Source organism: Festucalex cinctus, chromosome 1 (assembly GCF_051991245.1).
Source record: "Festucalex cinctus isolate MCC-2025b chromosome 1, RoL_Fcin_1.0, whole genome shotgun sequence".
Taxonomy (NCBI): Eukaryota; Metazoa; Chordata; class Actinopteri; order Syngnathiformes; family Syngnathidae; genus Festucalex; species Festucalex cinctus.
The window spans coordinates 33,268,663-33,281,002 of record NC_135411.1 but is presented as its reverse complement, the minus strand read 5'-3'; the positions used below and the strand labels follow the sequence as shown (position 1 = coordinate 33,281,002).

Here is a 12,340-nt window from a genome sequence, read left to right as displayed (position 1 = left end):
GATTTATTGTAAATAAAGTTGAGAAAATAGTAAAAATAAATAATATGTTAATTTCCATCCATCCATTTTCTTAACCTCTGAGTCCTCACAAGGGTCACTGGAGCCTATCGCAGATGGCTTTGCGCAGTAGGCGGGGTAACCCTGAACCCTGGTTGCCAGCCAATTGCAGGGCACACAGAGACAAGCTGTTTGTCTACATGTTAATTTATTATTATAAATATAATTAATATTAGCAAAAATATTTTTAAATATACATGCATTTTTTTCATTCGATAAAAGGCCTAATAATCTGTCATGGGCTTTAAAATAAAATTGAAAATGAACTTTGAAATACATGTTTTTAAATTAAATAATTGGTTAAATAATTACAATGACATCAATTTGTGATAATAATCCACTTTAAATTATTTCATTAATAAAATAATCAATTTTACATTAGTTGCTGTCGGGCCAAAACCTTGTACCTCCCAAATCGTCTCTTTTCAGGGGAACCAAGAAATGGCATGTTTGTTCAACCATTAAATTTCAACATCAAAGGGCGCAAGCCATTTTCAACGCTTAACTCATTCACTGCCAGCCCAGTAAAAATGGATCTTTGACGTAGGGCTGCTCGATTATGGGAAAAATAATAATCGGGATTATTTTGGCAATAGTTGAAATCCCGATTATTCAAACGGTTATTTATGTTTTTGCACAAAACAAGAAAATGTTTAAGCGTTTAAAAATATTAGGACCAAATTTAAAAAAAAACGAAACACTATAATTAAGTTTTGGACTAAAGAGAATTTATAATAATATATATTTATTTATGTGGGCGGCACGGTGGCTGACTGGTTAGCACGTCGCCTCCCAGTTCTGAGGACTCCGGTTCGAGTCCAGGCTTCGGCCATTCCTGGGTGGAGTTTGCATGTTCTCCCCGTGCCCGCGTGGGTCTTCTCCGGGTACTCCGGTCTCCTCCCACATTCCAAAGACATGCATGGCAGGTTAATTGGGCGCTCCGAATTGTCCCTAGGTGTGCTTGTGAGTGTGGATGGTTGTTCGTCTCTGCGTGCCCTGCGATTGGCTGGCAACCAGTCCAGGGTGTCCCCCGCCTACTGCCCAGAGCCAGCTGAGATAGGCGCCAGCACCCCCCGCGACCCTTGTGAGGAAGAAGCGGTCAAGAAAATGGATGGATGGATGGATATATATTTATTTATGTTGGCAAAAAGGTGAAAGTTGGAGTGCAACATATGCACTGTGCAGTAGGGCAATATATATATTTTTTTAATATTTGGTACAAAACAAGAACGTTTTTAAACATATAAAAACTAATAAAAAAATATTAAGACAAATACAATTATTTAAAACACTATATTTATGTAACTTCCTTTTGGATGAAACAAAATTGATCAAATTAGTTATTTTAAAATTAAAAAAAGGTGCAAATGTATAAATTCAAACAACTCAATCATCTTTTCACTTTGCGATTATGCTGATTTTGTAATTGTGGAGTGTAATAATTGAAAATATAATTGAATTTCAATTAATTGCACAGCCCTACTTTGACGTGTATAGCCGTCAATGGCACTGAATGAGTTAAGATTGATCAATAATATATAAAAAATAACACCCACAGGCTGGGGCCTGAGCATTAGTATTGATTTTTTTAAAATATTCATTTTAGTGAATGGAGGTGAGGTTTCAATGTGAATGTGAAAACAAAGGTGACTTTGCTCATCGCTGTTCTAGATTGTAAATTTTATGCATAGTACATAAACAAAAATAGAAAGTATGAGCATCAATCCTATTTTTTGCATTATGCACATTATGTCACAATGTCCTTCATTTGCCATCTTGGACATTTTAGCTGCAGAATGAACTGAAAATCATCTTCAATCTAAGAGGCAGCATGTTGTCGTTTTTTAAAAATGTTATTCAATCTTCATCATCATCATCATCATCATCATCATCATCTTTGCTGTTCGCCACGTGGATGCAGCCACATAGTCTTGTGCACCAAGCGAGGTGAAAGAGGCAGCATGACATAGCTGAGCATGGAGACACCGCTGGCTTTTCATCCTCCCGCCTCTTAAGCGATCACATGATCACATGGGCAAGATTTGATGAGATGCATGTTGTCTCAAAGCCGAGCGGGTTACATTATTTCCACAAGGATATACACACACACACACACGCAAATATTTCCCTGTATTGGATTTTTAAATCCAACAGTCAACTGGGGTCGAGGAAAGCCGCCCATCAAAGTGTTCCAGTGGGCCACCGGGTGATCTTGGAGCCACAGGTGGGAGGAAGTCACCAATTGTGTGTGAGTCATAAGTCAAGTCCAAACCTTCAACTTGTCCCAGAGTAAGCAGATGTTTTTTTTTTGTTTTTTTTTTTAAATGAATCCAAAACAGCCTCGGATTTTGCTGTTTATCTTGCATGTTGTCATTCTCTTTTTCACAATTTGAAGGGAAAATAATCCTTGAATTCAAATGTAATCATCTCCAACACCCCCTCCATGTTTCATGATTTGGCCTCTGCACTCAATGTCAAAGCATGCTGGTGGCTTTTTAACCTTTCATGAAGGTGACAAATCTCTACTTTAGTAAATGAAACCACTGAACTCATTTCAGAAAAGTTTATTGGCACCGAGATACCACAAGATGGCAGTAAATAACTACTTTTGACTAAAGGAAACTTTAAATTTGCTTCAACATAATTTCTTGACACCAAGATGCCACAAAGTGTCACCAAAGGACTACTTTTATATTAGACATGGCTTTGGCCCAGGCACAAAACAAAAATAAGCCAATTATACTGTATATTGCACCAACAGAACAAATATTTTAAGTTTTAGTGGAATTATTTGATATCCAGCACGTTTCAAATTTATGAGCTATGGCGTGAAAATGATTTTAATATAATTAGAGCAACACATCACAACACGGATGGATGCAAAGTGCTTCGTTTGGATTCAATTTATAAAATGCACTAATTTAAAAACAATATTACTTTTATTAAAATGGTTTATTTATCAATATTTATTACAGAAGGGCCACCAGCTGATTCAATACGGTACAATTCCGCATAGCAATGACGTGTGTATATATATATATATATATATATATATATATATATATATATATATATATATATCAATTTTGCAAGTCCGAAGTGAAAAAGTTGTCCTCCCCTCTCTGTTCCTAGCAGTAGGCTTCACTTTGCGTCTCAACATGGTCCACTTCCAGGGCGTATGTGGCCCCCGTGGGCGGCTTGTGGCCATTTAGCGGCAGTTCTGGCGGCGCCTCTGCGTCGGCCGTCAAGTACCACATGTGATCGGGGAGGTCCAGCTCCAGCAGCTTCTGTTTGACAAGCAGACTTTTCTCGATGTTCCTTCGCTTGAACTTGAACTCGATGATGGTCTTAGTGTAGCGGTTGAGCGCCGTCACCGCCGAGCCCATGCAGGTGCCGAACGACCCCCACGCAAGGCTGAAGCGAAGGCAAAGGAGACGTTAGTGATATGGAGTCTCGCTCTCACAGTGAATTCTTGGGTTATATTGATGACACAAGATGAGGGTGATGCGCTGAAAATTGAGAGGATCTTCAGGGTTGTATGATTTCAGAGTTAAAATGGTTGGATTGATACAAGTTTCTGTGATTTGTATCAGTTCAAAGAAGAATCAGAAAAGCATCAACAACATCCATCTAGCATGTAAAGAGCAAATGATGTAGTGTTAATTATTTTTGAGTTAGCGGGTGTTGATTTCTCTGTTGTTTGAACACTCACAGTGCAGAAAAGGTCTCCAAGTTTTCCGTTTTCCCCTGAATTTTAAGATCAACCCTGGGTCTGGATTATTCGGTTTTATAACGTATACAGTTCTTGAATTATTTTGTTCATGAGTTAATGTAGAAAAAGCATGTGAGACATAAAACAAAAAGTTTCTGGATTTTCATGAGTAGTGTAATTTGTGTTCATTATTTTTCTGTAAAACTAAAAACAAAGCGGATATTTTGCTGTCCCGGCAATTCGTATTTACAGAGAGTTGTGCAGGAAGTAGGCCTAAAAGGAAGAATTTTGCGGCAATGAACACGTATCTTGTGGTGTACTTGGGTTAGCTCGGTGCTCGGCTTGAGTCCCACTGTCTCCATTTGGGTTGGCAAATAAAAACTTGTCAAGTAACGCTAAAACTGTGAGAAATAAACACCCCCAAAAAAGAAATGACTATAACTAGGGGCCTAATGCCTGACGATTCGATTACTAATCAATAAACTTGTACATGTACACAGCAACGCTGTAAGATGTGTATGAAAAGGTATTATTTATTGATCTGAAACTTCAGTCTTATAACTGTGATCCGCTGTATTTAACAAACAGGTTGTAATCTGTTTCATGTTTGAACAGCATTGAAATAAAATAAGACGTTTTGTTGACTATTTTTCCATCAAAAATGGATGTTTAAAAATCGCTTCAGCAGCCTATTGTATCAATTTGAGAATTGCGAGCTGCAATATCGCGATATATTGCCGAATCAATTTTTTTTTTAACACCCCTAAATATAACACTTCGTGGAACAAAACTGTGAGAAATTAACACAAAAAAATGAAAGGAAACAACACTTAAATATTAAGAAATAACACTGACAATGTGAAAAAATAACACTATGTGAACGTAGCACACTTTAAAGTGTAATAAGTTCACTTTTATCTGTCAAATATGGGTGTTGTAATTTCAGTTTTAATCGTTACACTTTTGGATGTGTAAATTTAACTTGGAACTGGTGAGAACTGTCACGCCGCCACCGGTGTGACGGCCCATGCTTTTATTTTGGTATCCATGTTTCTGTCTTATCCTGAAAATCTAACTCTCCTCTCACCCCAGGTCACTTGCCCTTCCTGCCGCTCCCTAATTTCCGGTCCCCGCCCATGATTATCACCACCTGCCACCAATCAAGCCAAACAATAAAAGCCACCTGCATTCTCCCCTCCGTTGCCGAAGTGTCACAGTCAGTGCATGGAAGCGTCCCACAGTCCTTATGTCCTCGTTCATGTTGCCAAGTGTTTTTGCCTTGTTTTTGTGCTTTTTCCTCCCCAGTTGAGCGCCTTTTGTTACCCCTTTTGCCTTGTGGCCTTTTTCCTCCCTAGTGGAGCGCTTTTCGTTGTCCCCAGTACCTTTTGCCTGTTTTTTCCTCCCTAGTGGAGCGCTTTTTGTTCTCCACTTTTTTGCTTCCCTGTTCTCCTCTCAGCTTGAGAGGAGACACCTGTTGGCCGGAAATAAACCTGCTGCCTTGGTGGCTTACCTTACGCCTGCGTCTGAGTCCTACCTTACCTCGTCGTGTCAAGAACTATATAAACTCAGGGAAAGTGTTCATCTTCACCCTATGGGAGTTAAATTTACACTTCCGGTTTTACTGTGCACCTTCCCATGAGGCGCATCAATAGCACTAGTGAACATTCTAACCCATATGGATTTCAACTAGGATACTAATACAATTTAAAATTTCAACTAGGATACTAATACAATTTAATATATAATTTCAAACTAACTAACTACAACATTTTACTTTAAACTAAATGGCTTCAAGATTTTTTGTATTTATTTAAAAAAAGGTGACTATAAGTGGGGGGTCCACTGTATAATAGGCATTAGCAATTATATATGCAGCTGATGCTAACATTAGGGTCTGTAATGGGGGTCGTTTGAAGGTACACAAAAACACAACGCCACACAAAAGAACTTGAGTTGTCATACACATAAGACCAGCTGTAGTCCCACGTCTTGGGTCTCCAATCTTCGGGACCCATGGCCACAGCCAGCTGAAAAATGGTGGTGAACATCATATGGGCCACCATCCCACAAAGGCCTGAAACGAGACAGGAAGTGACGACGACAAAAGATTCTCTCAGAGATTTGACTATCCCCTGTAATGTTGTTGAATGAAAGCTACATCCATACCGGAGATGTATAAAATGACAGTGACTGGCAAGCAGTCCAACGTTTGTCTATATGGGCCCTGATGCTGACTGGAAGCCAGTCCACTCCATTGTATGCCTACAGTACATTGACTGGCGACCAATATGTTGTTTACCTATATCTATATGTGCCCTGTCACTCACTAGTGACAGGTCTGTTTGTCTATAGTTGGTCTCACACTCACTGGCGACCAGTCTATTGTTTGCCTATCTGTCCCGAGACAGTGACTGGCAACCAGTCACTAATCCGAACCCTCACTAATCGGAACCCTGCCTGTCACCCATAGAAACCTGGGATAGACTCCTTAATGAGAATAAGCAATATAGAAATGGATGGTTGGTTGCATCGCAAATAGGGCAATTACATAATAGTAAACCCAGACATCTCTAATAAAGTGAACACACCAGAGAATACAATCATTTTCATAATGTCTGTTTTTGAGCGAACACCACTGAGCCTCTGGGTGGTCTGGTTGTCTCGGCCTCCCAGTGCAACTCAGCTGGCCGTTCCTCTCATGCGGCGGTCTGCCTCACAGCAGCTTTTCTGGAGGATTAACAGCTAACAACAGTGCAGCAGCAGGGAGGGGCGGGGGGCAACGTGGGGGTTTCTCTCCTCTGGGCAGGTCTTGGTTACGGCCCAAAAAGAGCCGCCCGCCTCCAATCGGATTATTGCACAAACCGGCAAGCAAATCCTCAGAGTCAGCAAGTCAGCCGGTGTCTTCATCTAGTATCTAGCCCAAAAGTCATACTCGAGTAACGAGTCCAAAAGTTATACTCAAGTAAGGAGTCAGAAAGTGAGGCAATAACTAGCCGAAAGTCAGTCGCGTAACTAGGCTGAAAGTCAGTCAATAACTAGTCCTGAAGTCATTCGCCAGTCACTAGTCCTAAAGTCATAGTTTAGAAACTAATCATAAAGCCACACTCTCATAAAGTAGGCAAAAATCATAGTCTTGTACCTAGTCCTGAAGTCATGGACTAGTGACTAGTCTGAAAGTTGTACTTGAGTAATTAGTTTCATATAGTCTAGTAGCCAGTCCTAAAGCTATACTCTATCTAATCTTAAAGTCATTGATTTGTAAGTACTTCTAAAGTCATTGTCCAATAACTAGTCCTAAAGTTATGGTCTTGTAACTAGTCCTGAAGTCGTAGTCTAATAAGTCTTACAGTCATTGGCGAGTAAGTAGTCCTAAAGGTATACTTGAGTAATTAGTTCTAAAGTTATACTTGCGCAACAAGTCCGAAAACTCGTCTTGAAGTCATAGATTAGTAGCTTAACCTAAAGTCATACTCTTGTAACTAGTCTTAAAGACAGTTTTGAAACTGTTACTGATACAATTGTCCATTAACTAACCTTATAGTCTTGCAACCAGTCCTGAAGTCATAGTCGAGTAAAGAGTCTTGTTGCAGCGAGTCGATCATTGGTGCTCAGTCACTTGGTACACTTAAGTTAGGGCTGGACCATTAACCGAAATTTTATCGTGATTTTGATTTTGGCTTGTCTAGATCATTCAAAACTAATGATCAAAAAAGCAATTAATGTGGAGAACGTCGCGGCGTGTTAACAAGTTCCCTATGTTGTGAAAGTACCCTGAATGCACCATGTCACTTGTAGCAAGCATGGAGTGAACATCGATGTTCACTGCTTTTCAGAGTACATTGTGGGTAATTTTGAGTGCACTGCATTTTCGGACATTCGGACACCACTACAAAATGGCGTAAGGCACTATATAGGGAGTAGGGTACACATTCGGACACAGCCAGTATGAATCTTCCATCCCTAAGCGTCCTTTAAGCTGTTTAATGACTCTCCAGTTGGAGTTAACTTTAAAATACACGATAAGAATTTCATACAGTGTGTATTTAAATACAAAACATGCTTCATTTTGTAAAATATCGCTAGCCTAGCGCTAATGCTAAAGACTAAGCGCATTGGGGGTGATCACATTCACATGCTAACAGGAAGCTAGCACGTACACATATTCACATGTAGAACACTACTCAAAGGCACAAATTCTTCACAATTTTTGAAAAACGAGTTATTTTAATAGAATTCAATCGCAACGTTGCTCTGTTCTCATTGTAAGCGTGTACACCATGGATGCACGGCACCACACTGCCCCTAAGAGGCCAAAACGCGCATTTTCATCATACCAACAGACATTTCCATATGAAAGACCAATATGATCATATTTGTTGGAGGACTTGTTGGAGATGCACAAAATATAACCCCTGAGGTCCCAGGTAAGCCCACTAAGTCCCCAGACTTGTGAAAATAACACAAGATAAAATAAATATGATAAAGACAGTAATGTAATGCTTAAATTTGAAAATGAAGAATGAAAATGCAAGAGGCTTGAATTTCACACGATATTTATAAGGTTACTTATGTTATACTTGACAAAAAGAATAGTGTTCAAGAAAAAACTCAAGTCATATTCGGCCATGTTGTTCGGTGTCCAGCGGGCCTTAGCTTTCATTACCTCCTGCAAGGAGCTGACATTCCTCACCTGACAGTGCGGTGCACAAGGCAGCGAAGGCACTCAGCTTGAGTTTGTTCATGATGCTGAAACAAGGACACTGCTCCAAGGTCATCAGGGCGCCACCCGCAAACAGCAGCGTCAAGTACAAGGTCTCGGCCACGATGCACAACCACAGCACCCCTGTGCGCACACAGCATGTGACAATGAGAAATCATCATGAGACAAAAATAAATAAGGAGGAGCTCCCACAATTCAGAAAAAAATCAGATAAGCAACCATGCTGATGCTTGTTAATAACACAAAATCACTCCACACAGTCATTTTAGAATACAGTTCTACCTAATTATGTACCATGTGCTATTTAGTGGAATTAAATTGCTCTGCCTGTCACTATGCATCGTTAGCATAGATAGATGATTGATGAACAAAAATTCATTATTTGTAGTAAGTAAATGATAGTTCTAATGTGCTTTGGATAATTTTTCATCAGCTGTAAACAAAACAAAAACAAAAAAACGTGTACTGACCTCTTTCGTGTTCTGGTGCGATCTCCGAGAAGTCCCGACAGTCGAAGCCTGCAATCGAATTACAACAATTAAAATTCTTCACGCACAACGTTTTTATTGAGACTACAAAATAAAGGGTAGTTGTCTAGGGGGGTTCCTAAATTCTGTAATCCATATTTTTAGTTAAGTGGGTATTCAATGTGGTCTATATCACTAACCTACACTTGTCATGGCTTGGGTTTAATTTTGGTTTAGTTTGAGTTTGTCATCATGTTTCTTTTAGTCCTTATCATGATCTGTGTTTTGTCATATTGTCCTTGTGGGCTTCCCCTGTCTCGTCAGACCTGATTATGTCCACCTGTGTTTGCCTACCCCTCCTCTTGTGTCAACCAATCAGCACCTTCTGCCACTTGTGTCTTGCCCAGCTGTGTTTCGTTGTGTCAATTAGTGTTTATATTTAGTCTCTTGTCTCCCCTCTGCGTCAGTTCATTATGGTTTCCTCCTCCCATGCTGCCTGTTTTTTCCTTGAAGTTCCCACCATGGTTTGCCCTGTTTGTTTTTGCGGGTGTTTTGCTTGTTAGCCAGATCCTTGTTTCCCTCCTTGTTTTTGTTTAATGAATCCCTTTATTGACTACACCTCTGGCTCCATGCCCTGCTTCCCTGTAGCCCTCAGCCCTCCAAACCTTAAAACCACCAATGCAGCCGAAAAGTCATAAATGCTGTATGGAAGTAGATACAACATAATTAAATGCCACACAGCTGACTGAATGTGCCGTCTTGCACCACGTGGCAACGTATTCTTACGTCGGCCAGCGAACGAGTTCATGAAGCACGTTCGCAACCTTGAAGCACATACATGAAAAAAAAAAACAATGTGGTCCCCCAATGACCTCCTTTGCTTGAAATGTTATGTAAGCACTAGCTCAGGTTGGAGATGACTTCATGCTCAAAACACTTGAGAAGAAAAATAAACTGCTACTGTATTTGCTCCGAGTCCTACCTTCATAGTCTAGTAATTAGTCTTTAAAGGTCATAGTCTAGTAACTCATCCTGAAGTCATAATCTTGTGACTAGTCCTAAAGTAACTCAAATACCTCATCCTTAAGTGATAGTCCAGTAACTAGTCTTAAAGTCCTAGTCTAGTAACTCATATTAAAGTCATAGTTTAGTGATTAGGCCTAAAGTTGTAGCCCAGTTCAGTGGTCCTAATATTACCATTGCATAGTAAGAAGTCCTAATATCATGATATAATTGTTTGCCCTAAAGTCACACTGCAGTGACTCGTACAAAAGTCTGTGTAGTTACTATCGGAACTAGTTCTAAACTCAAAGTCTAGCAGTATCTAGTCCTATAGTCATAGTTAAGTATCACATCCTGATATTATCCATATTAACATTGTTTGAAAACCAGACAGGAATCTTGCTGAAATACTATTAATATGAAGCAGACGAGATGACAAGAAAGTGCTAGATGAGACAAAATCTCAGGATCACAAGCAGTTCCTCATCTACACACTCTCTCTCTGATGATTCTTTCTTGTTTCAGGTGTAGCAAGTCCCTTTGAATCCCCCCTTCTTACCGTTCATGTCGGCGGCCTGTTCGCAGGAAAAGAAGATCCCGGTATGGAACTTTTTGAGCAGGAACTTCTCTTCCCCGGTCTCAAAGATGTACTGCACCAGGCGACTGTCGTTGATGTTGGTGCTGTTGAAGCGGATGCAGAAGAACTGCTTGACCTTGACTGGGGGCCCGGTGCAGAAAGGTTTGGCCACCTTCCGGGTGCCCTCACACCAGTAGCTGGTGGTGACGGCAGACAGGGCGAAGGCGAACGCCACGAAGTTGAGGGTCAGCGCAAGAGAAGCCCGCCGTCCCCGCTCCAGCCTCATGGTCCAGGCCGGAAACCGACAAGGGGGAGTAATCCCGGTTTTTGACGCACGGCCACCGTCTTTCGCCTCCCGGCAGATAGGTCAAATCTTCATAATCTCGTCGGCGTGGAGGCTCCGTGGCCGTCAAGAAACGCGAGCCGCCACTGTTTCCGAGCTTCCTTTAGGGATCATCCCGTCGTCCTGCCCTTGCCGCCTCTACGTCGCTCCTCCCCTTGCCCGCTGTATCGTCCGTCACAAATGGCAAATTATTTGATAGTCTTCCTTTCAGCATATTCATAAAGGACAGATTAAAGCCATCTGACATTATAATCCACAGCAAGGTTCTTACACGCTGCCTGCCAGCAGCCACAAGATCAACCAATCGCTTTAGACCTAAACATGGAAAACCCCCCACATCAACCGTCCATATTTACGCAGATTGATCGTTTATTCAACCCTACTAGCTGGCAACCATGCAGTCCATTGTTTGCCTTTATTTACCATGCCACTGACTGACTGGTGACCAGTCCAGAGTGACTCTGAACTGGAAAATGTACGGCAAGCTGTTTGAGTGTTTATTCAATGTCGTAGAACAGGCTTCCCCAATCCTTATTTCCGTCCTCCAACGCGTTTGACTCTCAAGTTAAGGATTGTTATGAGGCTTCTTGCACAGCTTGCTGATGAGCTGATTATATGGAAGTTCTTTACTTATAGAGAGGGTGATTAGACTTTTATGGGAACATTTAATTTTAAGGTAGCCTACAGTGTGTTAATAGTTAGTACGACCCCGAAGAGCCATTGTATCACGAGGGGTTAATTTATGGAATGGTGTAGAAAATGATCTAAAGGGTGTTGCTAATATATACCAATTTAAAACGTATACATGAAAATTACTTTTAATAAATATGCCAAAGAAACATACATACAATTGTAGCTATTTTTATGCAAATGCTCCTTATTCCAGGGGCTCAAAAGTAATTGGACACATAAACATATCGTAAAGTAAAATGGTACTTCTCAATGTTTTGTTGTGAATCCTTTGCAGGCAATGACTGCCTGAAGTCTGGAACTCATGGACATCACCAAACGCTGGCTTTCCTCCTTTGTGATGCTTTGCTAGGCCTTTACTGCAGCTGTCTTCAGTTGTTGTATCTTTGAACGTCTTTCTGCCTTAAGTTTTGCCGTGAGAAAGTGAAATGCATGCTCGATTGGTCAGAGATCGAGTAATTAACTCGACCATTGAAGAATATTCCCCTTTCTTTTAACGCTTTTGCAGTATGTTTTGGATCGTTGTCCATCTCTACTATGAAGCACCGTCCAATCAACTTTGCTGCATTTGGCTGAATCCGAGCAGAAATTATACGCTTCAGAATTCAGCTGCTTCTGTCTTTCGCCATATCATCAAAAAACACAAGTGACCAAGTGCCACTGAAAGCCATGCATGTCCATGCCATCACACTAACACCACCATGTTAACAGAAGATGTGGTGTGCTTTGGATCATGAGCTGTTCCAATTCGTCTCCAAACTTTCTTCTTCTC

The 12,340-nt window shown here is 40.7% G+C and overlaps 1 protein-coding gene across 1 annotated transcript; it reads right to left on the bottom strand.

Moving 5' to 3' along the window:
- Positions 1-2,990: 2,990 nt before the first annotated feature.
- gsg1l2a (gsg1-like 2a) lies at positions 2,991-11,318 on the bottom strand. Its single transcript, XM_077531070.1, has 5 exons — positions 10,518-11,318; positions 8,960-9,007; positions 8,460-8,612; positions 5,732-5,843; positions 2,991-3,471 (listed from the first exon to the last, which is right to left on the bottom strand). Exons 1-5 carry the CDS (start codon positions 10,819-10,821, stop codon positions 3,186-3,188), a joined length of 903 nt encoding a protein of 300 aa, XP_077387196.1. The 5' UTR covers positions 10,822-11,318; the 3' UTR covers positions 2,991-3,185.
- Positions 11,319-12,340: the final 1,022 nt, after the last annotated feature.

Bases quoted from the DNA above. Each gene is read 5' to 3' on its own strand.
- gsg1l2a (XM_077531070.1), bottom strand. From the start codon at position 10,821: ATGAGGCTGGAGCGGGGACGGCGGGCTTCTCTTGCGCTGACCCTCAAC. The intron at 9,008-10,517 runs GTAAGAAGGGGG...ATTCGATTGCAG, and splicing joins ACAGGCCGCCGACATGAACG to GCTTCGACTGTCGGGACTTC. The intron at 8,613-8,959 runs GTCAGTACACGT...GTGTGCGCACAG, and splicing joins CGCACCAGAACACGAAAGAG to GGGTGCTGTGGTTGTGCATC.